Source organism: Oncorhynchus masou, chromosome 16 (genome assembly GCF_036934945.1).
Source record: "Oncorhynchus masou masou isolate Uvic2021 chromosome 16, UVic_Omas_1.1, whole genome shotgun sequence".
NCBI lineage: Eukaryota > Metazoa > Chordata > Actinopteri > Salmoniformes > Salmonidae > Oncorhynchus > Oncorhynchus masou.
In genome coordinates this window covers 47967635-47995446 of record NC_088227.1, presented here as the reverse complement: position 1 = coordinate 47995446, position 27812 = coordinate 47967635, and the positions used below count along the sequence as shown (strand labels likewise).

The following is a 27812-nucleotide window of genomic DNA, read 5'->3' as shown; positions in this document are numbered from 1 at the left end:
CTTGCTCTGCATGGGTAACGCTGCTTCGAGGGTGGCTGTTGTCGTTGTGTTCCTGGTTCTAGCCCAGGGAGGAGTGAGGAGAGGGACGGAAGCTATACTGTTACACTGGCAATACTATAGTGCCTATAAGAACATCCAATAGTCAAAGGTGTATGAAATACAAATGGTATAGAGAGAAATAGTCCTATAAATCCTATAATAACTACAACCTAAAACCTCTTACCTGGGAATATTGAAGACTCATGTTAAAAGGAACCACCAACTTTCATATGTTCTCATGTTCTGTGCAAGGAACTGAATTGCACATATTGCACTTTAACTTTATTCTCCAACACTTCGTTTTTGCATTATTTCAACCAAATTGAACATGTTTCATTATTGATTTTATTGCTGTATTATATTAAGTTAAAATAAGTGTTCATTCAGTAGTTGTAATTGTCATTATTACAAATACATGTAAAAAAAAAAAAAGGATTTACATGTATTTATTATTATTATTATTTAATCGTCCGATTTATCGTTATCGGCATTTTTTGGTCCTGCAATAATCGGTATCGGGATTGAAAAATCATAATTGGTCGTCCTCTAGAGGGTAGTATGCAACATTCTGTGTCGTGAGGGTAGTACACAATATTCTGTGTAGTTTAGAAATTGCCACCAGAGGGGGGCAGAGTTGAACAGGTCAGCACAATGACTGGAAGTGTATGGAATGTTCTGGTAGACTACCAGTCATTTGGCTAACACTAGTTAACATTAGATTGCAAAACTACCTCCAAAGTCCTTCATACTGGATGCTGAGACATTCAGATTGGTATCTATGAAATCAGAGTCTGGGGAAATATATGAAGAGCTTCATTTTCAAAATCCTGAAGTATCCCTTTAACATTTTGGAGCTGGGACTCATGGCCATCAACACATTCACCACAAACTGCATCACCACCACCACCACACGGCATCACCACCACCACCACACGGCATCACCACCACCACCACACGGCATCACCACCACCACGGCATCACCACCACCACGGCATCACCACCACCACGGCATCACCACCACCACCACGGCACCACCACCACGGCACCACCACCACCACCACCACGGCACCACCACCACGGCACCACCACGGCATCACCACCACCACCACGGCATCACCACCACCACCACGGCATCACCACCACCACCACGGCATCACCACCACCACACGGCACCACCACACGGCACCACCACCCGGCACCACCACCCGGCACCACCACCCGGCACCACCACCCGGCACCACCACCCGGCACCACCACCCGGCACCACCACCCGGCACCACCACCCGGCACCACCACCACCACCCGGCACCACCACCACCACACGGCACCACCACCACCACCACACGGCACCACCACACGGCACCGGCACCACCACACGGCATCATCACCACCACAAACAATACAACAATGTGTGTGTCTTACCCGTTCTACTAGTAGGGGTGTGTTGTGATTGATCCAGTCAATGAGTTGTGTTGTGAGTTGTGAGATGTAGATGGCAGTATCTTTAGTTCTCTCCCAGGTCTGCTCCAGTACCGGACTCAACACGCGTACACACTCTGAGTAGTAGTAGGGAGTGTTGGTATCCAGCCAGCTACACACGGGACAAAATGATTCCAAGTGAATTGTTATTTTGGATACAAAAATGACTACAGTCCACACAGAGAATGTCTAAAGCCTTAAAGAACACAAATGATAATGGACGTATATTTTTAAATAACTGACCGACAAATGAATTAAAGTCATTTATCAATACGGCCCGTCCTCAGAGATATGCTGATGAGCAAACATGACTTCCCAGCTCTGGGTTAGTCAGGGGTTAGAGGTTACCTGAAGCCCTGTTGTGAGTAGAGGGTGACTTTGCTCCAGGCCTGTTGAGACACTCCCATAACCCCTGAACTGTGGAGATAGCTTGCTGTGGTGGAGTCTACACACACACACACACACAGTCAGATTGGTTAACAGTTGCATAGGAACTGTGTGTGTGTGTGTGTGTGTGTGTGGTACCTGTGAAGGAGCCATGGGATCGGATGTCGTGTGTAATGAACCCGGCAGCAAACACCAGTAAAGCCATAAATAGTCTGGACCAGGGGAAACCTCGTCCTGACATCTTCAACTGGAGACACTACAGGCAGGAGAGGAGGGGGTAGGGGGTAGCGAGGGGGAAGCGAGGTAGGGAGGGGGAAGCGAGGTAGGGAGGGGGAAGCGAGGCAGAGGAATTAGAAAGGGTGTGCTCGTCTTATTTAAATGTTTCCTAAAAGCTTTTAGCCCTTCTTAAAGGCATTCTGCTTCGTGATTTCTGTTTGTAAATTAAGTGTGGTATCTCACGTGACAGAGCTTGTTACAGTCCTGTAGGTCAGTAGAGTTAGCAGTATCTCTCAGCTCCTCATTGGTCACTCTGAATGACTGGACAGTCTCCTGCAGCCAACCGCGCAACTACCAGAAACACAATAAAGCTTTATTAACAAACTATAATACAACACAATTTCAATAAAAACCAAGTCTTATCGCTCCACTTCCAGCAGCCCTCAACTAGTCTGCGTACCAGTCTGTTTAGCTAACGTTCCACTCCTTGCAGCCTACTTCAGGCCTTTTCTTAACCCTGGACTAAGGTCCTATGGTGTCATTTGCCAAAGAGACGGTTTAATATTTGAAGATTGAAAAAAATACGATTCTGTTATTAATGCATTGTTGTTGGGTTGCTAAGCAACCATTTGTTTGTCCAGATGAAACTCCCAGTCCCAGTGGGAATATCTGATAAAGACGTATTTTACTGGTTGAAATTTGGTCGAGACGTCATATAACCAGATCACATCCAGATTAAGATTCTTCATGACGTGTTTTTGACTTCATGAAAAAGTATATTTATTTTGGTTTATGGTTGAAATCTCATTCTCCTCTGGTCCCCTGAATGCTGTTTCTCATTCTCCTCTGGTCCCCTGAATGCTGTTTCTCATTCTCCTCTGGTCCCCTGAATGCTGTTTCTCATTCTCCTCTGGTCCCCTGAATGCTGTTTCTCATTCTCCTCCGGTCCCCTGAATGCTGTTTCTCATTCTCCTCCGGTCCCCTGAATGCTGTTTCTCATTCTCCTCCGGTCCCCTGAATGCTGTTTCTCATTCTCCTCCGGTCCCCTGAATGCTGTTTCTCATTCTCCTCCGGTCCCCTGAATGCTGTTTCTCATTCTCCTCCGGTCCCCTGAATGCTGTTTCTCATTCTCCTCCGGTCCCCTGAATGCTGTTTCTCATTCTCCTCCGGTCCCCTGAATGCTGTTTCTCATTCTCCTCTGGTCCCCTGAATGCTGTTTCTCATTCTCCTCCGGTCCCCTGAATGCTGTTTCTCATTCTCCTCTGGTCCCCTGAATGCTGTTTCTCATTCTCCAGTCCAGTCCCTGCCCCAGCCCAGCCCCAGCCTCATGACCTGGCTCTAACAGGCTGGATATATAATATACTACAGCGTTCACAATGAACTGGCTCTAGCTGGATATATAATATACTACAGCGTTCACAATGAACTGGCTCTAACTGGATATATAATATGCTACAGCGTTCACAATGAACTGGCTCTAACTGGATATATAATATGCTACAGCGTTCACAATGACCTGGCTCTAACTGGATATATAATATGCTACAGCGTTCACAATGACCTGGCTCTAACTAGCTGGATATATAATATACTACAGCGTTCACAATGACCTGGCTCTAACTGGATATATAATATACTACAGCGTTCACAATGACCTGGCTCTAACTAGCTGGATATATAATATGCTATAACTGGCTCTAACTGGATATATAATATGCTACAGCGTTCACAATGAACTGGCTCTAACTGGATATATAATATGCTACAGCGTTCACAATGAACTGGCTCTAACTGGATATATAATATGAACTGGCTCTAACTGGATATATAATATACTACAGCGTTCACAATGACCTGGCTCTAACTAGCTGGATATATAATATACTACAGATATATAATATGCTACAGCGTTCACAATGACCTGGCTCTAACTGGATATATAATATGCTACAGCGTTGACAGCGTTCACAATGAACTGGCTCTAACTGGATATATAATATACTACAGCGTTCACAATGACCTGGCTCTAACTGGATATATAATATACTACAGCGTTCACAATGACCTGGCTCTAACTGGATATATAATATACTACAGCGTTCACAATGACTGGCTCTAACTGGATATATAATATGCTACAGCGTTCACAATGACCTGGCTCTAACTGGATATATAATATACTACAGCGTTCACAATGACCTGGCTCTAGAACTGGATATATAATATGCTACAGCGTTCACAATGACCTGGCTCTAACTAGCTGACCTGATATATAATATGCTACAGCGTTCACAATGACCTGGCTCTAGCTGGATATATAATATGCTACAGCGTTCACAATGACCTGGCTCTAATATATAATATGCTAGCTGACCTGGCTCTATATGGATATATATGCTACAGCGTTCACAATGACCTGGCTCTAACTGGATATATAACATACTACAGCGTTAACAATTAACTGGCTCTAACTAGCTGGATATATAATATGCTACAGCGTTCACAATGACCTGGCTCTAACTAGCTGGATATATAATATGCTACAGCGTTCACAATGACCTGGCTCTAACTGGATATATAATATACTACAGCGTTCACAATGACCTGGCTCTAACTGGATATATAATATACTACAGCGTTCACAATGACCTGGCTCTAACTAGCTGGATATATAATATGCTACAGCGTTCACAATGACCTGGCTCTAACTAGCTGGATATATAATATGCTACAGCGTTCACAATGAACTGGCTCTAACTGGATATATAATATACTACAGCGTTCACAATGACCTGGCTCTAACTGGATATATAATATACTACAGCGTTCACAATGAACTGGCTCTAACTGGATATATAATATGCTACAGCGTTCACAATGACCTGGCTCTAACTGGATATATAATATACTACAGCGTTCACAATGACCTGGCTCTAGCTGGATATATAATATGCTACAGCGTTCACAATGACCTGGCTCTAACTAGCTGGATATATAATATGCTACAGCGTTCACAATGACCTGGCTCTAGCTGGATATATAATATGCTACAGCGTTCACAATGACCTGGCTCTAACTAGCTGGATATATAATATGCTACAGCGTTCACAATGACCTGGCTCTAACTGGATATATAACATACTACAGCGTTAACAATTAACTGGCTCTAACTAGCTGGATATATAATATGCTACAGCGTTCACAATGACCTGGCTCTAACTAGCTGGATATATAATATGCTACAGCGTTCACAATGACCTGGCTCTAACTGGATATAGAATATGCTACAGCGTTCACAATGACCTGGCTCTAACTGGATATATAATATACTACAGCCTTCACAATGACCTGGCTCTAACTGGATATATAATATGCTACAGCGTTCACAATGACCTGGCTCTAACTGGATATATAATATACTACAGCGTTCACAATGACCTGGCTCTAACTGGATATATAATATGCTACAGCGTTCACAATGACCTGGCTCTAACTAACTGGATATATAATATACTACAGCGTTCACAATCACCTGGCTCTAACTGGATATATAATATACTACAGCGTTCACAATGACCTGGAGGGAAGTTTGAAAGGTGAGAGCTCCTTGTGTGATGTGATCCCATTGGCTGCTGGTAAAAATGCAATAAAACCATGTTTAGGTACATAATGACATATTCCATAAGACTGCCCAATGTTACAATGTTTCCAATCTTAATGTATAAATTAACTTACGTTTTACTATTAGTCTAATGTGATTGGAGGATAGCTCTGAGGGTCCTCTAGTTCATTAATGATAGAATGTTGACATTTCACCACACAATGACATCACAACAATACCATGTCTGTAGTAGTAGTCAAACTGACCTGATGTAAAGGACACCACCATCCAACTACGACTGACTGGATATGATGATGCCGACAGTAAACTGAATGTGGCCATTGTTCCCCAAGAATTTACTTCATTTCCTCCCAGCCAATCCTGAGCCAGTACACATCATTGAGATGGGACAGAGGCAGAAACCATGGTTATATTGTACCTTGGGTGGCAGGGTGTTCCAGGACTTCAGTAGATGATTTAACAGCAGACTAGAGAAAGAGAGACAGATTTATTATAGCACACTACTTCAGACTGGTTGCTTAAAACATGTATTCACCTGGACTGGTGTTATGTATCCAGCTGTCTCCACACCCCCAGACTCTGAGTGGTGTGTGTGTTGTACCTGGACTGTGGTAAGTGTTTGGTGTAGAGCTGTCTCCACACCCCCAGACTCTGATGGTCCACAGAGAGACACTCCGTCATGGAGCTCAGCAACTAGACAGAGGAGTAAGGTATTGAACATGACAATACTCTATCCATTAACCATACAAATACTTTGAATGATTATTTTTAAACATTTGGTGTATGTTATTTGTTGAAGACACTTCTAATTCTTATCAGACTAGATATATAATATGTTACAGCGTTCAGTGACCTCAAAACATCTGTGGCATTGTGTTGCCCTATTTGGTAGACGTCCAAGACCATATTTTGGCAAGAACAGATCAAAAAAGCTGAGAGAAACAGTCCATCATTACTTTAAGACATGAAGGTCTGGAATCTGGAAAATTTCAATCTGGAAAATGTTAAGAACTTTTTAAAGTTTCTTCCTGTGCAGTTGCAAAAATCCTCAAGTGCTTTGATGAAACTGGCTCTCACCGCCACAGGAAAGGAAGACCCAGAGTTACCTCTGCTGCAGAGGATATGTTCAGTAGAGTTGCCAGCCTCAGGAATTGCAGCCCAAATAATTGCTACAGAGTTCAAACAGACACACCTCAACATCAACTGTTCAGAGGAGACTGAATTGCTGCAAAGAAAACACCAAAGGACACCAATAAGAGACTTGCTTGGGCCAAGAAACACAAGCAATGGACATTAGACCGGTGGAAATCTGTCCTTTAGTCTAATGAGACCAAATTTGAGATTTTTGGTTCCAACCGCTGTGTCTGAGATGCAGAGTAGGTGAACAGATGATCTTCACATGTGTGGTTCCCACTGTGAAGCATGGAGGAGGTGGTGTGATGGTGCTTTGCTGGTGACACTGCCAGTGATGTATTTAGAATTCAAGGCACACTTAACCAGCATGGCTACCACAGCATTCTGCAGCGATATGTCATGCCATCTGGTTTGGGCTGAGTGGGACTGTCATTTGTTTTTCAAAAGGACAATGACCCAACACACCTCCAGGTTGTTTAAGGGCTATTTGACAAAGAAGGAGAGTGATGGAGTGTTGCATCAGATGACCTGGTCTCCACAATCCACAATCCCCTGACCAATAAGCCAACCCCAAGATCGTTTGGGATGAATTGAACTGCAGAGTGAAGGAAAAGCAGCAAACAAGTGCTCAGCATATGTGGGAACTCCTTCAAGACTGTTGGAAAAGCATTCCTCATGAAACTGGTTGACAGAATGCCAAGAGTGTGCAAAGCTGTCATCAAGGCAAAGGGTGGCTAATTTTAAGAATGATGGAGGCCACTGTGTTCTTCAGGACCTTCAATGCTGCAGAAATGTTTTGGAACCCTTTCCCCGATCTGTGCCTCGACACAATCCTGTCTCTGAGCTCTACGGATAATTCCTATGACCTCATTTATTTGACCAGGCAAGTCAGTTAACAACAAATTCTTATTTACAATGACGGCCTAGGAACAGTGGGTTAACTGCCTGTTCAGGGGCAGAACTGATTTTTACCTTGTCAACTCTGGGATTCAATCACTGGCCAAAAACTCTAACCAGGCTACCTGCCGCCCCAAAATGACTTGGTTTTTGTTCTGACGTGCACTGTCAACTGTGGGACCTTATATAGACAGGCGTGTCTTTCCAAATCATGTCCAATCAATTGAATTTACCACAGGTGGACTCCAACCAAGTTGTAGAAACATCAAGGATGATCAATGGAAACAGGATGCACCTGAGATCAATTTCAAGTCTCATAGTAAAGGGTCTGAATACTTTTGTAAATACGGTGTCTTTATTTTTGAATACATTTGCAGAAAATGTCTAAAAACCTGGTTTTGCTTCCTCATTATGGGACATTGTGATGTCATTATGGGTTATTGTGATGTCATTATGGGGTATTGTGTGTGGATTGATGAGGGAAAAAATGTATTTAATCCATTTTAGAATAAGGTTGTAACTTAACAAAATGTGGAAAAGGGGTCAGAATACTTCCCAGGTGCCCTGTGTATTACCTCTCTCTTCATATCTTCAGGGCAGTGGGGCGTGGCCCGGGACAGGAAGGAGGGCAGGTAGGTGTGGAGGGTCATCTCGGGCTTCGCCCCAAAAGCCAACACCTTCAGACGAGGGTACAGACGACACAGCTGCTCCTGGAGGCTACGCAGACACACACAGTCACAATAAAACTTTATTTTTTTTACAGAGCCCCAACTATCACTAAACATTTGGTTTTATTTCAGTGAAATGTGAAGAGGTAAATTGGTATGGCGTTGCCTGGGAGACGGGTGTGAGCATAGGCGCCGGAGTAGCGGAGCACACATAGCAGCTGCTCACCAAAACAAATACTTTTGCGCCCCCACTTTTTACCAGAAAATCATCATGATCCTTTGGGAAATTTGTCATTACAATTGACAATTACAACAGACAATTGTGTCTTGATAAAACAGCTCTGCTTGGCAAGTAGACCAAATCAGCCATCTCTTTCCATCATGTATCCTGCAGAGACAAGTTTCCTCGAAACATGTTCATGGTGACTTCAAACAACGGGGAGGAAAAGCATTGCTCGGACCACTGTTATTATTCCTCATACTTTTCATGATTGCTCTGTTTCTTCAAAATGTTTGGTCAAATACTACTGACCTATGGTATGTTGTTCAAAAGGTCACTATTAAAAAACAAACTATTAACAAATAAATGGCAAATAATTGATAGTAGCCTCTAGTGCTGTAACTGCTGGCTGCAGACTGGTCCTTAACGACTACTGGAGGCCTCCCAAGTGGAGCAGTGGTCTAAGAGACTACAGCACTACAGACCCGGTTCCATCCCAGGCTGTATCACAGCGCTCTAAGAGACTACAGTACTACAGACCCGGTTCCATCCCAGGCTGTATCACAGCGCTCTAAGACATGCTACAGCTGCTTTAGACTATCTACATAGTTATTCTGCTGCTTTAGACTCCATGGGGCATTCAGACAATCAGGCATCTGTGTGTGTTACCTGGGTGACAGGGCATTCAGACAGTCAGGCGTCTATGTGTGTGTGTTACCTGGGTGACAGGGCATTCAGACAGTCAGGCGTCTATGTGTGTCTGTTACCTGGGTGACAGGGCATTCAGACAGTCAGGCGTCTATGTGTGTTACCTGGGTGACAGGGCATTCAGACAGTCAGGCGTCTATGTGTGTGTGTTACCTGGGTGACAGGGCATTCAGACAGTCAGGCGTCTATGTGTGTGTGTTACCTGGGTGACAGGGCATTCAGACAGTCAGGCGTCTATGTGTGTCTGTTACCTGGGTGACAGGGCATTCAGACAGTCAGGCGTCTATGTGTGTTACCTGGGTGACAGGGCATTCAGACAGTCGGGCGTCTATGTGTGTGTTACCTGGGTGACAGGGCATTCAGACAGTCAGGCGTCTATGTGTGTGTGTTACCTGGGTGACAGGGCATTCAGACAGTCAGGCGTCTATGTGTGTGTGTTACCTGGGTGACAGGGCATTCAGACAGTCAGGCGTCTATGTGTGTCTGTTACCTGGGTGACAGGGCATTCAGACAGTCAGGCGTCTATGTGTGTCTGTTACCTGGGTGACAGGGCATTCAGACAGTCAGGCGTCTATGTGTGTCTGTTACCTGGGTGACAGGGCATTCAGACAGTCAGGCGTCTATGTGTGTCTGTTACCTGGGTGACAGGGCATTCAGACAGTCAGGCGTCTATGTGTGTGTGTTACCTGGGTGACAGGGCATTCAGACAGTCAGGCGTCTATGTGTGTTTGTTACCTGGGTGACAGGGCATTCAGACAGTCAGGCGTCTATGTGTGTCTGTTACCTGGGTGACAGGGCATTCAGACAGTCAGGCATCTATGTGTGTTACCTGGGTGACAGGGCATTCAGACAGTCAGGCGTCTATGTGTGTGTGTTACCTGGGTGACAGGGCATTCAGACAGTCAGGCGTCTATGTGTGTGTGTTACCTGGGTGACAGGGCATTCAGACAGTCAGGCGTCTATGTGTGTCTGTTACCTGGGTGACAGGGCATTCAGACAGTCAGGCGTCTATGTGTGTCTGTTACCTGGGTGACAGGGCATTCAGACAGTCAGGCGTCTATGTGTGTTACCTGGGTGACAGGGCATTCAGACAGTCGGGCGTCTATGTGTGTGTTACCTGGGTGACAGGGCATTCAGACAGTCAGGCATCTATGTGTGTTACCTGGGTGACAGGGCATTCAGACAGTCAGGCGTCTATGTGTGTGTGTTACCTGGGTGACAGGGCATTCAGACAGTCAGGCATCTATGTGTGTTACCTGGGTGACAGGGCATTCAGACAGTCAGGCGTCTATGTGTGTCTGTTACCTGGGTGACAGGGCATTCAGACAGTCAGGCGTCTATGTGTGTCTGTTACCTGGGTGACAGGGCATTCAGACAGTCAGGCGTCTATGTGTGTTACCTGGGTGACAGGGCATTCAGACAGTCGGGCGTCTATGTGTGTCTGTTACCTGGGTGACAGGGCATTCAGACAGTCAGGCGTCTATGTATCTGGGTGACAGGGCATTCAGACAGTCAGGCATCTATGTGTGTTACCTGGGTGACAGGGCATTCAGACGTCTTGTGTGCGTTACCTGGGTGACAGGGCATTCAGACATTCAGGCGTCTTGTGTGCGTTACCTTGGTGACAGGGCATTCTTTGGCATGTAGGCGAAGTCCAGCAGAGGGAAGAAGTCTTTAGGTCCCATGACCCCAAAACCTTTCGTCAGGTTAACATGGAGCCTGGAGAACACAACCCCATTTTACAAAAACAAAGTACAGTGTAATATTGAAGTTCAACCCAACCACACCAACTGTCCCCTATCGACCCCTTAACCCCATGACCCCTAAACATTTGTTGAGCTCAGATGATCAATATGGTACCAGCTCCACTCTGCCCTCTGATAGGCTAGGTAAGTTTAACCATTATTGCCTCTGCCAATCAAATCCTCTCAGATCTCCACACGTGCATAGTGTGTCGGGTCCATTGGGGATTGGGCCCTTGTCTATACTACAGCAGCAGTCTCTCCAGGTAGGGTAGGGGTTAGAGGTCAGGTACTTACAGCAGCAGTATCCCCAGGTAGGGTAGGGGTTAGAGGTCACGTACTTACAGCAGTAGTCTCTCCAAGTAGGGTAGGGGTTAGAGGTCAGGTACTTACAGCAGCAGTCTCCCCAGGTAGGGTAGGGGTTAGAGGTCAGGTACTTACAGCAGCAGTCTCCCCAGGTAGGGTAGGGGTTAGAGGTCAGGTACTTACAGCAGTAGTCTCTCCAGGTAGGGTAGGGGTTAGAGGTCAGGTACTTACAGCAGTAGTCTCTCCAGGTAGGGTAGGGGTTAGAGGTCAGGTACTTACAGCAGCAGTCTCACCAGGTAGGGTAGGGGTTAGAGGTCAGGTACTTACAGCAGCAGTCTCCCCAGGTAGGGTAGGGGTTAGAGGTCAGGTACTTACAGCAGCAGTCTCACCAGGTAGGGTAGGGGTTAGAGGTCAGGTACTTACAGCAGTAGTCTCCCCAGGTAGGGTAGGGGTTAGAGGTCAGGTACTTACAGCAGCAGTCTCACCAGGTAGGGTAGGGGTTAGAGGTCAGGTACTTACAGCAGTAGTCTCCCCAGGTAGGGTAGGGGTTAGAGGTCAGGTACTTACAGCAGTAGTCTCTCCAAGTATGCGATGGCGTAGGACGACAGGGCCTTCACCCCCAGGACTGGCAGCATGATACCCAGCCATACTGCAACACACAGTTAATCCTTAAGGTGAGAAGATTGAACGCTGAGCTGTAGGCAACAAACACCCTAGTGCCCTTATAGCTCATCATTAAGCTAAGGACTCTGGGACTAAACACATCCCTCTGAAACTGGATCCTGGACACCCTGACAGGCCGCCCCCAGGTGGTAAGGGTAGGCAACACCACATCCGCCACACTGATCCTCAACACTGGGGCCCCTCAGGGGTGCTTGCTCAGTCCCCTTCTGTACTCCCTGTTCACTCATGACTCCATGGCCACACATGACTCCAACACCATCATTAAGTTTGCTGCCTACAACAGTGGTAGGCCTGATCACCGACAACGATTTGACAGCCTATAGGGAGTTTGTCACTGCCAGGACAACAACTTCTCCCTCAATGTGAGCAAGACAAAGGAGATGATTGTGGACTAAAAGGTAAAGGATGACATAACAGGCCCCCTGTTAACATCAACGGGGCTGCAGTGGAGCAGGATGAGAGCTTCAAGTTCCTTGGTGTCCACATCATAAACAAACTATCATGGTCCAAACATACCAAGACAGTCGTGAAGAGAGCACGACAAAACCTATTCCCCCTCAGGATCCTCAAAAAGTTCTACAGCTGCACCATCGAGAGCATCCTGACCAGTTGCATAATTTATTGTATTTAACTAGGCAAGTCAGTTAAGAACAAATTATTTTTTACAATGACTGCCTACCCCAGCCAAACCCTAACGACGCTGGGCCAATTGTGCGCCACCCTACCAATCACCCTACCAATCACAGCCGGTTGTCATACACCCTGGAATCGAACCAGGGTCTGTAGTGACGCCTATAGCATTGAGATGCAGTGCCTTAGACCGCAGCACCACTCGAGATCCCCATCACTGCCAGGTATGGCAACACTTCGGCATCTGAAAGTAAGGGTAAGGGGAAAGGGGGGGGGGGTGACTAGTCAGTTGTACAACTGAATTAAGTTTAGGGCAAGTTTAACCCAACCCCTCTGAACCAGAGCTGGAGGGCTGCCTTAAATCGACATTCATGTCTTCGGCACCCAGTGAGTTAACTTCCTGCTCAGGGGCAGAATTTTTTATTTTTTTTTAATTTTACCTTTATTTAACCAGGCAAGTCACTTAAGAACAAATTCTTATTTTCAATGACGGCCTAGGAACAGTGGGTTAACTGCCTGTTCAGGGGCAGAACGACAGATTTGTACCTTGTCAGCTCGGGGATTTGAACTTGCAACCTTTCGGTTACTAGTCCAATGCTCTAACCACTAGGCTACCCTGCCGCCCCGAATGACTTTAATCTTCTCAGCTCGGGGATTCGATCCAGCAACCTTTCACGGTTACTGGCCCAACGCTAACCACTTGGCTACCTGCAGAGGGTACTGCGTATAACGTACGTCACTGGGGCCAAACTTCCTAACATCCAGGACCTATATATAAGGCGGTTTCAGAGGAAGGCTCCAAAAATTGTGGGGGGATGTGTTGTTCCTACCCTCACCATCTGAGGCGGCCTGTCAGGAAGTCCAGAATCCAGTTGTAGAGAGAGGCGTTTAGTCCCAGGATCCTTAGCTTAGTGATGAGCTTTGAGGGCACTATGGTGTTGAACGCTGAGCTGTAGTCAATAGCATGAATAGCATTCTGAATAGCATTCTCACATAGATGTTAGTTTTGTCCAGGTGGGAAAGGGCAGTGAGAAATGCGATTGACATTGCGTCATCTGTGGATTGGTTGGGGCGGAATGCGAATTTGGAATGGGTCTTGGGTTCCCGACAGGGTGTTGATGTGAGCCATGACCAGCCTTTCAAAGCATTTCATGGCTACAGACGTGAGTGCTACAGGTCTGTAATCATTTAGGCTGGTTAACTTCGCTTTCTTGGGCCCAGGGACTATAGTGGTCTGTTTGAAACATGTAGACATCACACATGTTGGTATTACAGACTCAGATAGGGAGAGGTTGAAAATGTCAGTGAAGACACTTGCCAGTTGGTCCACGCATGCTTTGAGTGCACGTCCTGGTAATCCGTAGGGCCCTGCAGCTTTGTGAATGTTGACCTGTTTAAAAAAGGTCTTGCTCACACCAGCTATGGAGAGCGTGATCACACAGTCATCCGGAACAGCTGGTGCTCTCATGCATGCTTTAGTGTTATCTGACCGCTTCCGTATTGAGCACATCACTGGTACTTCCTGCTTTAGTTTTTGCTTGTAATCAGGAGGATAGAATTACCTTCAGATTCGCCAAATGGAAGGCGAGCTTTATGTGTGTCTCTGTGTGTGGAGTAAAGGTGGTCTAGAGTTTTTTGTCTCCTCTGGTTGCACGTGACATGTTGGTAGAAATGAGGTAAAACGGATTTAAGTTTGACTGTATTAAAGTCTGGCTTCTGGAAGAGCATTTTCTTGTTTGCTTATGTCCTTATACAGCTGGTTGAGTGCCGTCAGATTGCCAGCATCCGTTTGTGGTTGTAAATAGACGGCTATGAACAATAGAGATGAGATCTCTCTTGGTAGATTGTGTGGTCTACAGCTTATCATGAGGTACTCTACCTCAGGCGAGCAATACCTCGAGACTTCTTTAATATTAGACATCGCACACCAGCAGTTATTGACAAATAGATACACCCCGCCCCTCATCTTACCAGACAGAGCAGCTCTGTCCTGCCGATGCACAGAAAAGCCAGCCAGCTCTAGATTATCCGTGTCGTCGTTCAGCCACGTCTCGGTTAAACATATATTAAACATATATTTAATATCCCGTTGGTATGGAAGTCTTAAATCATAGATCATCCGGTTTATTTTCCAACATGTTGTCCAATAATACAGACAGTAGTGGTGGTTAATTCTTACACCGCGACCTCCTCCCCTTTACACTGATTTGGGCCTTCTCTTGACAAAGCAGTATATCCTTTGCGTCGGACTCATTAAAGAAAAGTCCAGTTTGACATGAGTAATCCAGAAGCTCTTTTTGGTCATAAGAGACAGTAGCAGCAACATTATGTACAAAATGAGTGAAAAAAAAAAAACAAGCAAAATGGCACAGTTGGTAAAACGGCAGCCATCCCCCTCGGGCACCATTATTATCATCATCTTGTAAGTAAGGTCTCCACCTGTTGTATTCGCTGCATGAGACAAATAACATTTGATATGAGACACCTTAGATTGAATCCTGGCCTGGGTGTGTGCATGTGCAGTGTGCATGTCACCTCGTAGCCCCTGGCTGAGGTCGTAGTAGCCAGCCTGTCCCAGAGACCACATGATTGTCAGACACTTGACCGGACGGTTCTGAACTGACCGCAACAACTCCAGATACTAGAAAAAGAGTGAGAGAGAGAGACATTGTATATAACTTAGTGTAACCATCATCCATGTACGTTTTAGACACTTTTTAAATAAATTGTATTTAATTAAACATTGACTGAAGATTCCAAAACAGCAGCAGCAGTAGTACTGTTGTACCTGTATCCATGGTTCCCCAATACAACAGCAGTAGTACTGTTGTACCTGTATCCATGGTTCCCCAATACAACAGCAGTAGTACTGTTGTACCTGTATCCATGGTTCCCCAATACAACAGCAGTAGTACTGTTGTACCTGTATCCATGGTTCCCCAATACAACAGCAGTAGTACTGTTGTACCTGTATCCATGGTTCCCCAATACAACAGCAGTAGTACTGTTGTACCTGTATCCATGGTTCCCCAATACAACAGCAGTAGTACTGTTGTACCTGTATCCATGGTTCCCCAATACAACAGCAGTAGTACTGTTGTACCTGTATCCATGGTTCCCCAATACAACAGCAGTTGTATTTCCATACATGATTATGTGTACTAATATTACTACCACTGATATGAACTGGATTTCTATGGTAATATCTACTAATTGTAGTTCATGCCAATAAATCAATCTGTATTTGAGCGAGGGGGGGGGGGGGGGGAATTTGATTGGTCAGTATGAGACTAATCAGAGCACACAAAATGCAATATTTTCTTAATATCAGACACACACACAGGGCACTGGGATGGATGGACACTCACATCAGGAAGGTTCTGTGTAGCCATTCTGGGCTTGTCTTGTAGGATGGCTTGGATACACACCCGGTACCCATGGAGAGGCTCTCCTACAGAGACAGGAGAGTCAGCTTTAAGTTGACTGTATACCCTACGAGAGGTTAAGAACACATTCTTATTTTCAATGACGGCCTATGAACGTTCTGCCTCAGATTTTTATCCTTGTCAGCTTGGGGGATCCAATCTTGCAACCTTACAGTTCACTAGTCCAACGCTCTAACCACCTGATTACATTGCACTCCACGAGGAGACGGCCTGTTACGCGAATGCAGTAAGCCAAGGTAAATTGCTAGCTAGCATTAAACTTATCTTATAAAAAACAATCAACGACTGTCGTTGCGCCAATATGTACTTAAACATAAACATCAATGCCTTTCTTAAAATCAATACACAAGTATATATTTTTAAACCTGCATATTTAGCTAAAAGAAATCCAGGTTAGCAGGCAATATTAACCAGGTGAAATTGTGTCACTTCTATTGCGTTCATTGCACGCAGAGTCAGTATATATGCAGCAGTTTGGGCCGCCTTGCTCGTTGCTAACTAATTTGCCAGAATTTCACGTAATTATGACATAACATTGAAGGTTGTGCAATGCAACAGGAATATTTAGACTCATGGATGCCCTCTGTTAGATGAAATACGGAACGGAATAAACGTTTTGTTTGAGGTGATAGTTTCCGGATTTGACCGAAGGCTCGTATTTCTGTGTGTTTATTATAGTGAAGTTTATGATTTGATAGAGCAGTCTGACTGAGGGGTGGTAGGCAGCAGCAGGCTCGTAATAGTCAAAGGTATTTGGTTTAGAGAGAAATAGTCGACGTGTTATAATTCCTGTAATAACTGCCGGCTGAACTTGAGAGGTTCCTTCGTTATTTTACCGTTCATGTCTTCCATAGAGAATGTCTTGATCTACTTCCAAAAAGATCTGTGTTTCGTGCTTAAACCGCCTCTGTTCATGTCTTCCATAGAGAATGTCTTGATCTACTTCCAATAAGGTCTGTGTTTCGTGCTTAAACCGCCTCTGTTCATGTCTTCCATACAGAATGTCTTCATCTATTTCCAATAAGGTCTGTGTTTCGTGCAGGTTAGGATGCAGGTTTAAACCGCCTCGGCGTTTTGATACCCGTGTAAATCTCACTAGGATAAGGTAACGTTTGTCAACATATTTTCATAAATCCACTACAAAAAAAACATGATCTTCGCTTATATTTAGCCAATATTGATCAGAGTTACCTTGTCCTTTGGATATCTACACAGTTATACAATTGGCAAGGTGGTGTAAACCTACAAGAAACACAGACCTTATTTTAAGTGAATCTAAAAATATCCTATGGAATAAATGAATGAAGGAAGCGCTGTTAAGATTTTGCTAGAAGGTGTCATGTGAATTATGACTCGCACTTTGGTCATCAATTCTTACCATCCTCTTTATTAAAATAGGATTTCCTGCATATACATTCATGTTATTTCAGACTAACTTGATTTTATTTATGTATTATATTAAGTTAAAATAAAATAAAAAAGTGTTCATTGAGTATTATTACTACATACATACATACATACATACATACATACATACATACATACATATTTTTGTAAATGACAATTGCAATAATACTGAATGAACATTTTTATCTATATATCTATATCTATATATATATAAATGTTTTATAAAATCGTCCGATTAATCGGTATCAGCGTTTTTTTGTCCTCCAATAATCGGTATCGGCGTTGAAAAATCATTATCGGTCGACCTCTAAACCCTACCCAGTACGCAACACTACAACTAAATATAGCTCCACAAGATGGTGATCCTGTGGTGTTACGTAGCACAAATTGTCTAGCAATAAACTACAAGCAAGTATGCAGGATCCCCATTTTGCGTTTCCGTTCGAAAGGTGGGTGTGGTGCACCTGTCCGTTTGTCCAGTTCTCCCACCTGTCCGTTTGTCCAGTTCTCCCACCTGTCCGTTTGTCCAGTTCTCCCACCTGTCCGTTTGTCCAGTTCGCCCACCTGTCCGTTTGTCCAGTTCTCCCACCTGTCCGTTTGTCCAGTTCTCCCACCTGTCCGTTTGTCCAGTTCTCCCACCTGTCCGTTTGTCCAGTTCTCCCACCTGTCCGTTTGTCCAGTTCGCCCACCTGTCCGTTTGTCCAGTTCGCCCACCTGTCCGTTTGTCCAGTTCGCCCACCTGTCCGTTTGTCCAGTTCGCCCACCTGTCCGTTTGTCCAGTTCGCCCACCTGTCCGTTTGTCCAGTTCTCTCACCTGTCCGTTTGTCCAGTTCTCTCACCTGTCCGTTTGTCCAGTTCTCTCACCTGTCCGTTTGTCCAGTTCTCTCACCTGTCCGTTTTTCCAGTTCTCTCACCTGTCTGTTTGTCCAGTTCTCTCAGCATGGTGTAAACACAGTGGTCATAGAAGTCCTGTAGACTCTCGTTGCAGCGACCAATCAAAGCTTTGACCACGCCCCTCAGCTCCTTCCCCGCAAGGCAGTATGGGTAATCTAAGAGAGAGAGGAGTGAGAAGGGTTAGAATGGGACAAAATGGTTAGAACGGGACTGTCGACCACTTAGAGGTTGAGTTGAGGTTGTTGTAAAATCAAAAGAAAATTGCATGTCACATGCCTCGTCAACAACAGGTGAAATGCTTACTTACAGGCCCTTACAAGCCCAGAGAGAATTACACCCGTGCGTGTAACACACACAGGGGGTAACACACACACACAGGGGGCAACAACACACACAGGGGGCAACAACACACACAGGGGGCAACAACACACACAGGGGGTAATAACACACACAGGGGGTAATAACACACACAGGGGGTAATAACACACACAGGGGGTCCTTCTCTTCCATCTCTATCTTGGAATACCTAGGATAGGATAAAGTAATCCTTCTCACCCCCCCCCCCCTTAAATGATTTAGATGCACTATTGTAAAGTGGCTGTTCCACTGGATGTCAGAAGGTGAATTCACCAATTTGTAAGTCGCTCTGGATAAGAGCGTCTGCTAAATGACTTAAATGTAAATGTAAATGTACCGGGGTAATAACACACACAGGGGGTACCAGTAGAGTCAATGTAATTTCCAAGTTGGCATAGCAGTCAGACGTAAAAATATACAAGGGACACGACAAAGACGTCTTTTTCTTCACATATCTTTTAAAAATATTTTCCTAAACCTCAACTTCTAAATACTCTCCTGCAACCCACCTCACCCAATGTGGCGTGGATCTGCTTTTTTTAAAGTATTTCTATTTACTTCGGATCTGGAATCCCTCAACTGAAGCTTGCCAGCTAACTACCAGCTATCAGTTAGCAAAGTATTGCTAGCGGTCATCAGCTAACCTTTAGCTCGGAAAGCTCTCGCCAGTTCGAAGAACGTGACTCAAACCAGAGCATAACGGACCTATTTCTCTCCATATCCCCAGATTCCTACCGCAAACTCTAAACATTCTCATCTGGATCTTCGCAACTAGCTAACCACTCCTGGCTAGCGTGTCCATCCCGGAGCAAGCACCAATTAGCCTGAAGCTAGCGCGGCCAGGGCTCCTATGCTACCACCGAAGCCCACTCCTGGGCTACAATATCCAGACCCGAATACTTATTTTCCACCATAATTTGCAAATAAATTCATTAAAAATCCTACAAAGGTAATTTTCTGGATTTTTTTTCTCATTTTGTCCATAGTTGAAGTGTACCTATGATGAAAATTACAGGCCTCATCTTTTTAAGTGGGAGAACTTAAATTGGTGGCTGACGAAATACTCTTGCCCCACTGTATATACTGTACTCTATCATCTACTGCATCTTTATGTAATACATGTATCACTAGCCACTTTAACTATGCCACTTTGTTTACATACTCATCTCATATGTATATGTACAGTATATACTGTACTCTATATCATCTACTGCATCTTTATGTAATACATGTATCACTAGCCACTTTAAACTATGCCACTTCATATGTATATACTGTACTCGATACCATCTACTGCATCTTGCCTATGCCGTTCTGTGCCATCACTCATTCATATATCTTTATGTACATATTCTTTATCCCTTTACACTTGTGTGTATAAGGTAGTAGTTTGGGTATTTTTAAGTTAAATTACTCGTTGGTTATTACTGCATTGTCGGAACTAGAAGCACAAGCATTTCGCTAACATCTGCTAACCATGTGTATGTGGCAAATAAATTCGATTTGATCTATTTGGCTACTCTTCCTGGGGTCCAGCAAAATTAAGTCAGTTTATACCATTTTAAAAACATTACAATACATTCACAGATATCCCAACACACTGTGTGCCCTCAGGCCCCTACTCCACCTCTACTGTACTAAATCCATGTGTATGTGCGTATGTTATCGTGTGCGCGCACATGTGCATCTGTGCCAAAAGTTTGTGTTGCTTCACAGTCACCGCTGTTCCAGTTCATCTGTTTTTTTAAATCTCATTTTACTGCTTGCATTAGTTACATGATGTGGAATAGAGTTCCATGTAGTCATGGCTCTATGTAGTACTGTGTGCCTCCCATAGTCTGTTCTGGACTTGGGGATTGTGAAGAGACCTCTGGTGGCATGTCTTGTGGAGTATGCATGGGTGTCCAAGCTGTGTGCCAGTAGTTTAGACAGACAGCACTGTGCATTCAGCATGTCAACACTTCTCATAAATACAAGTAGCGATGAAGTCATTCTCTCCTCCACTTTGAGCCAGGAGAGATTGACATACATATTATTAATATTAGATCTGTGTACATCCAAGGGCCAGCCGTGCTGCCCTGTTCTGAGCCATTTGTAATTTTCCTAAATCCCTCTGTGTCACCTGACCACACGACTGAACAGTAGGCCAGGGGCAACAAAACTAGGGCCTGTAGGACCTGCCTGGTTGATAGTGTTGTTAAGAAGGTAAAAACTAGGGCCTGTAGGACCTGCCTTGTTGATATTGTTGTTAAGAAGGTAGAAACTAGGGCCTGTAGGACCTGCCTTGTTGATATTGTTGTTAAGAAGGTAGAAACTAGGGCCTGTAGGACCTGCCTTGTTGATAGTGTTGTTAAGGTAGAAACTAGGGCCTGTAGGACCTGCCTTGTTGATAGTGTTGTTAAGGTAGAAACTAGTGCTTTATTTGAAAGACAGACAGACTTCTCCCCATCTTAGCTACTACTGCATTAATACTTTTTGACCATGACAGTTTACAATCTAGTGTTACTCCAAGAAGTTGTCATCTCAACTCCCTCAATTTCCACATTTATTACAAGATTTAGTTGAGGTTTAGGTTTTAGTGAGTGTTTTGTTCCAAATACAATGCTTTTACTTTTAGAAATAAATAGGCCTAACTTGTTTTTTTTATGTCACCTTTATTTAACCAGGTAGGCTAGCTGAGCACAAGCTCCCATTTGCAACTGCGATCTGACCAAAATAAAGCAAAGCGACACAAACAGAGTTACACATGGAATAAACAAACATAGTCAATGATAGAAAATCTATAGACAGCCTGTGCAAATTTTCCCTTGCCACCCACTCTGAAACTGCAGCTCTTTGTTGAGTGTTGCAGTCATTTCAGTCTCTGTAGTAGCTGACGTGTACAGTGTTGAGTCATCAGCATACATGGACACTCTGGCTTTACTCAAAGTTAGTGGCATGTCGTTAGTAAAGATTGAAAAAAGCAAGGGACCTAAACAGCTGCCCTGGGGAATTCCTGATTCTACCTGGATTATGTTTGAGAGGCTTCCATTAAAGAACACCCTCTGTGTTCTGTTAGACAGGTAACTCTTTATTCACATTATAACAGGAGGTGTAAAGCCATAACGCATATGTTATTCCAGCAGCAGACTATGATCGATAATGTCAAAAGCCGCTCTGAAGTCTAACAAGACAGCCCCCACAATCATTTCATCATCAATTCCTCTCAGCCAATCATCAGTCATTTGTGTAAGTGCTGTGCCTGTTGAATGTCCTTCCCTTTAAGCATGCTGAAAGTCTGTTGTCTATTTGTTCACTGTGAAATAGCATTGTATCTGGTCAAAAATGGTCTGCTTTTATCTGCAGTAATTTTTCATCCAGTATGTCAGACCCCGGTGGCTTGTCATTGTTGATAAACAACAATACTTTACGGAATTCGAAAGTACAATTCTTGTCTTTCATAATTTGGTCCGATATACTTGGATGTGTAGTGTCAGCGTTTGTTGTTGCTATCAATAGTCTTACACAAATGCTTGGGTAGCTATGGTTGAAAAGCATATTTTGAAAAACTGAGATGACAGTGTTAACAAAAGGCTAAGCTTGTGAGCCAATCTATTTATTTAATTTCATTTGCGATTTTCGTGAATAGTTAACGTTGCGTTATGCTAATGAGCTTGAGGCTATGATTACGCTCCCGGATACGGGATTGCTCGACGCAAGAAGTTAACTACCCTGGTAGGTTGACTGACAACCTGAACCAGGTTGAAGGCACTGGTTACAGTTTGAAGCTTTCTCTTGAGTGGGCAGCTTGATGAAAGCCAGTCAATCTTTAAGTCACCCAGAAAATAGACCTCTGTTGATATCACATACATTATCAAGCATTCTACACATATTATCCAGATAATGACTGTTAGCACTTGGTGGTCTATAGCAGCTTCCCACCAGAATGGGCTTTAGGTGAGGCAGATGAACCTGTAGCCATATTACTTCAACAGTATTTAACATGAGATCCCCTCTAATCGTTACAGGAATGTGGTTCTGAATATATATATATATATATATATATATTACACAGCCACACCACCATTGGCATTTCTGTAAATGTTATAACCTTGTATTGCTACCACTGTAGCAAACGTATAATCTAAGTGAGTTTCAGAGATAGAATATGAATGTCATCTGTCACAAGCAAGTTATTGACTTCATTGACCTGGTTTCCCAGGCTACATATGTTCATATGTGACATTTTTTGCACTTCTCTGGGTTGCTCAAATGATAATGCTTTACTGGGAAGCTAATCAGAGGCACACCACCTCAGTGCTAACAGTGTAACTCTGGTTCATAGGCTGATGATTACTGCTTACAGTAGCTATAGGATAAACAGATGTATTCGGTACAATTAGGGATAAATTCCTTACATTGTGTTTGCCAATGCCCTTAAGAACATGTACATTTGATGCAGCATTATGACGACTCATTGTCACAATGGTAGAGATTAATCTTGGGTCATTGATTAGTCTGATAAGTTGACTCAACGCAGCCTTGAAATGCGTGGACAGAGTCCAGGAGCCAAGATGATTTGGATGAACTCCGTCATTCCTGTAGAGTATCTTCTGTTACCAGAAGGTGTCAAAGTTATCAATAAAAGTGACTCCAGCAGAGCTACAGTCTTTTAGCCAATAATTAATTCCATCCAATCTTTCACACCCGCGGCCCAACGATGGCACTGGACTTGAAATTATTGGCAGTCTTTTAATGCTAAAATCAGTTCTTTGAAATCTATTTTCAGATGTTCCGAGCTAGCCCTCCTTATGTCGTTTGACCCCACATGGACTTCAACAGTGTCAGCTCTCGGCATCTGTGTGAACTAGAGGTCGACCGACTATGATTTTTCAACGCCGATACCGATTATTGGAGGACCAAAAAAGACGATACGGATTAGTCGCCCAATTTTTTACACTTATTTGTAATAATGACAATTACCACAATACTGAATGAACACTTATTTTAACTTAATATAATACATCAATAATGAAACGTTCAATTTGGTTCAAATAATGCAAAAACAAAGTGTTGGAGAAGAAAGTAAAAGTGCAATATGTGCTATGTAAGAAAGCTAACTTTTAAGTTCCTTGCTCAGAACATGAGAACATATGAAAGCTGGTGGTTCCTTTTAATGAGTCTTCAATATTCCCAGGTAAGAAGTTTTAGGTTGTAGTTATTATAGGAATTATAGGACTATTTCCCTCTATACCATTTGTATTTCATTAACCTTTGACTATTGGATGTTCTTATAGGCAATATAGTATTGCCAGTGTAACAGTATAGCTTCCGAGCAAGGGGAACAACTACTCCGTCACAGAGCGAGTGACGTTTGAAACGCTATTCGCGCACACCCCGCTAACTAGCTAGCCATTTGACATCAGTTACACCAGCCTCACCTCGGGAGTTGATAGGCTAGAGCTGCTGGCACACTAAAGTGCTGTTTGAATGAATGCTTACGAGCCTGCTGGTGCCTACCACTGCTCAGTCATATACATGTATGCTCAGTCAGATTATATGCAACGCAGGACACGCTAGATAAATTAGTAATATCGTCAACCATGTGTAGTTAACTAGTGATTATGATTGATAGTTTTTTTATAGGAAGTTTAATGCTAGCTAGCAACTTACCTTGGCTTCTTACTGCATTTGCGTAATAGGCAGTCTCCTCGTGGAGTGCAACGAGAGGCAGGTGGTTATAGCGTAGGACTAGTTAACTGTAAGGTTGCAAGATTGGATCCCCGAGCTGACAAGGTGAAAATCTGTCGTTCTGCCCCTGAAAGAGGCAGTTAGCCTAGGAACAGTGGGGTTGTCATTGAAAATAAGAATCTGTTCTTAACTGACTTGCCTAGTTAAATAAAGGTGGAGAAATAATAATAGTCCAAAAATACCGATTTCCGATTGTTATGAAAACTTGAAATCGGCCCGAATTAATCGGTCGACCTCTAGTTAGAACAGTCAGAAGCAGCCTTGTTATGTCCTGTACTCGTGCGCCTGTGTAGCACAGCGTTTTTGCCTTGGGGACCGAGATGTTTCTCACCATAGAGCTGCCTATGATGACAGCTGGTGATGTTGAATGGGCTGGTCTCTTAGGCAGCTTCACGGTCTGATGAGGCTGGGAGCTCTGAGGATCTGAACCCGAGGTAGAAGCCACAAGAGAGGGAGACATAATCGAGGACGAAGACGCAGGTACCTCTGGATCCAGAGGGGCAAAGCTGTTTCTGTTCTGTGTCAGTTCCGGGCTCAACATCACCATGGAGACACCCGTTGTCAGAGAACACCTTCAACTTCCACGGCGAGTGACGTACCTCCATGGCTGGTTGGTTAGGTCGAGATCAGCTTTGTTCTCCAGGGAAGGGGGAGACCCCTTCAGGGATGGAACCCAGCCCAGCCAATTTGGTCGCATATGCAACAAGATATTTTGCTGTGTGACCATACATTTTATTTTGGGAGAACTGTGCAACAAGGAAAAACAATCTCTCAGATTGTAGTAATGATAAGACTTCGCTGTACCGTTGTTTCAGAGAAAAACGGCAGTGCAGATTCTTTAGCGTCATGGGTTGGCCCATTACTACAGCCCACCCGGGTCTAAAGACCCATATTACCAGAGCAGCACTTTTAATCTTCCTACAGCGAATCACCGGCACCGTATTTTACATTCAGAAACCATGTCATGGGCCAGTCTAAACTACTCATGCATCGACGTCAGACAATTTCTTTACACTTTGTTCCTATATGTTACCTAATTGGCTAGCTAGCTAACAACATGGTAACTTCACCAGTATATCCAACCGTTAGCGGGCACGTTAAAAAAAGGGATGACTTTTCAGGAGATCAATGAATGACAGTGTACAATATTCAATGAAATTCAAGATAAGTCTCTAAAAACATTTTAGTGATTATGAAATGCATCTCAATAGTAAAATAGTGCTTTTACACAATGTAGAAACCTACTATTCCACAAAATGACACATTTTAATGAGGTATTCATAACATTTTAGCTTTTTATAATAAACAAATGTATTTGTGTTACATATTAGTTTCTAGGGCACAACATGTGCTTCACAAGAGCTCCGGAGTGGCGCAGCGGTCTGAGACACTGCTTCCGAGAGGCGTCACTACAGACCCTGGTTCCATTCCAGGCTGTATCACAACCGGCCGTGATTGGGAGTCCCATAGTGCGGCGTTCAATTGGCCCAGCGTAATCCGGGTTAGGCCATCATTGTAAATAAGAATTTATCCTTAACTGACTTGCCTAGTTAAATAAAGGTTAAAAAAATATGTATATATAGGCCCAATATAAGCTGCATTTCAATTGATTAAAGCAATTATATTTTCTGGTGCTCTTAGATTTCATGTGGTGCTCCTAACAGACCACTAGTGTTCCAATGAATTTCTTCAAATTTAGAGCCCTGGTTTTGGTGGTGGTTATGTTACTGACCGTGTGTGTAGCTGCTGAGGGTGGGATCAGTCTCTGGAGCAGCCAGGGCATGGTTGAGGTATCCTGCCAGGTCTTTGACCCAGACTGACGGGTTGTCAGGGAACAGAGTCTGGCTCCGGTCCAACTGCTGCTTCAGCTCCCCCACGTCCATCTGGAACAGAACAGGAAGTACCATAGATAATACAACCACAACCTAACCTACACCCATCTGGAACACAACAGGAAGTACCATAGATAATATTACCTAACCCACATCCATCTGGAACAGAACAGGAAGTACCATAGATAATATTACCTAACCCACGTCCATCTGGAACAGAACAGGAAGTACCATAGATAATATTACCTAACCCACGCCCATCTGGAACAGTTAAGAAATACGCAGTCAATTGAATGAGGTCTAACGTTCTCTGAAGCTACATTTCGTAATGTACAGTCTACCAAAATAGTAAGGCTAGCAGCTACCACAATAACCATGTAAAATATGCTGTTCTATCTAGCATGTTGAAGGATTCAAGTGAGACACTTTCTGGCAACAGTCACTACTGATGGGGTCCGAGTCAAGTCACGACTGGTGAAAATCCAGACCCGAGTAGGTTTGCAAAAGGGAGGGAATATTACTGGAAAAGTTGACCAATAAACTACCAGAACATTGGTATCTTTCAAGGACTTAACCAGACATCTAGTGGCCGTGTTTCGGACTTCAGAATATCACAGGCGTCTAATTCTCCAGCCCTCTCTGTAGCCTTAGCGCACGGAAAATATGAAATCATTAAGTAAGATGATTTTCAAATAAAAAAATATATATATAATGACAAAGATGTAAACGATTACCTTAAAATATCAACCATCAACTTATTGAGTACCATTAGTGTTTAAAATGAGGGTTTAAACATGAAATATCCTTTATGTAAAAACATTTGCCTTTGTCAAGATGCATTTGCCATCAATGTTTTGGCGTCAAACTGGAGGCAGTTGTGAAAAAAGTCAATAGTTGGAATAATTACATTGAAAATAATGTCATTGTTGATTAGATGCTTTTTTAATGAGACTATTTTCTTGTAAACCATATGGCCCATCTACTAGAAACTTATGGACATGGTGTTGTCTCTAATATGAATTAGAGGTCTTCAGGGGTCCAAAAGGACCCGGGACTTTCCCACCCGATTTGCATAAATAAAATAGTTAAATATAGAAACCTGTTCCAAATGGACCCGAAGACAACTAGACCCGTTCCGTATAGACCTCGTCGGATCTATACCCGGTCTGATCTGAGGGAAGCAGCAGAAATGTAATTTAAATCGACTTAATTAACTGGAGCTGAAAGTGCGAGAGGAGGGAGAGGGGTGGCGCTCTAGAAGGTGGGGGAGGGGCCATACTGACACAGTGAGGAGGGAGGGGTGGCGCTCTAGAAGGCGGGGGAGGGGCCGTACTGACACAGTGAGGAGGGAGAGGGGTGGCGCTCTAGAAGGCGGGGGAGGGGCCGTACTGACACAGTGAGGAGGGAGAGGGGT

At 43.9% G+C, this 27812-nt stretch overlaps 1 protein-coding gene across 1 annotated transcript in view; it reads right to left on the bottom strand.

Annotated features, from left to right (window-relative positions):
• The window catches only part of tmem214 (transmembrane protein 214), a 50502-nt gene that overhangs the window by 8935 nt on the left and 13755 nt on the right, over window positions 1–27812 (bottom strand). The window contains exons 3-15 of the mRNA XM_064991800.1: window positions 26299–26449; window positions 18500–18634; window positions 16101–16183; window positions 15268–15373; window positions 11986–12067; window positions 10988–11089; window positions 8350–8491; window positions 6345–6436; window positions 6162–6210; window positions 2365–2472; window positions 2044–2161; window positions 1867–1963; window positions 1462–1630 (exon numbers count right to left, since the gene is read on the bottom strand). Coding sequence (XP_064847872.1) covers window positions 1462–1630; window positions 1867–1963; window positions 2044–2161; window positions 2365–2472; window positions 6162–6210; window positions 6345–6436; window positions 8350–8491; window positions 10988–11089; window positions 11986–12067; window positions 15268–15373; window positions 16101–16183; window positions 18500–18634; window positions 26299–26449 — 1434 coding nt within the window. The remainder of the gene's footprint in view (window positions 1–1461; window positions 1631–1866; window positions 1964–2043; window positions 2162–2364; window positions 2473–6161; window positions 6211–6344; window positions 6437–8349; window positions 8492–10987; window positions 11090–11985; window positions 12068–15267; window positions 15374–16100; window positions 16184–18499; window positions 18635–26298; window positions 26450–27812) is intronic.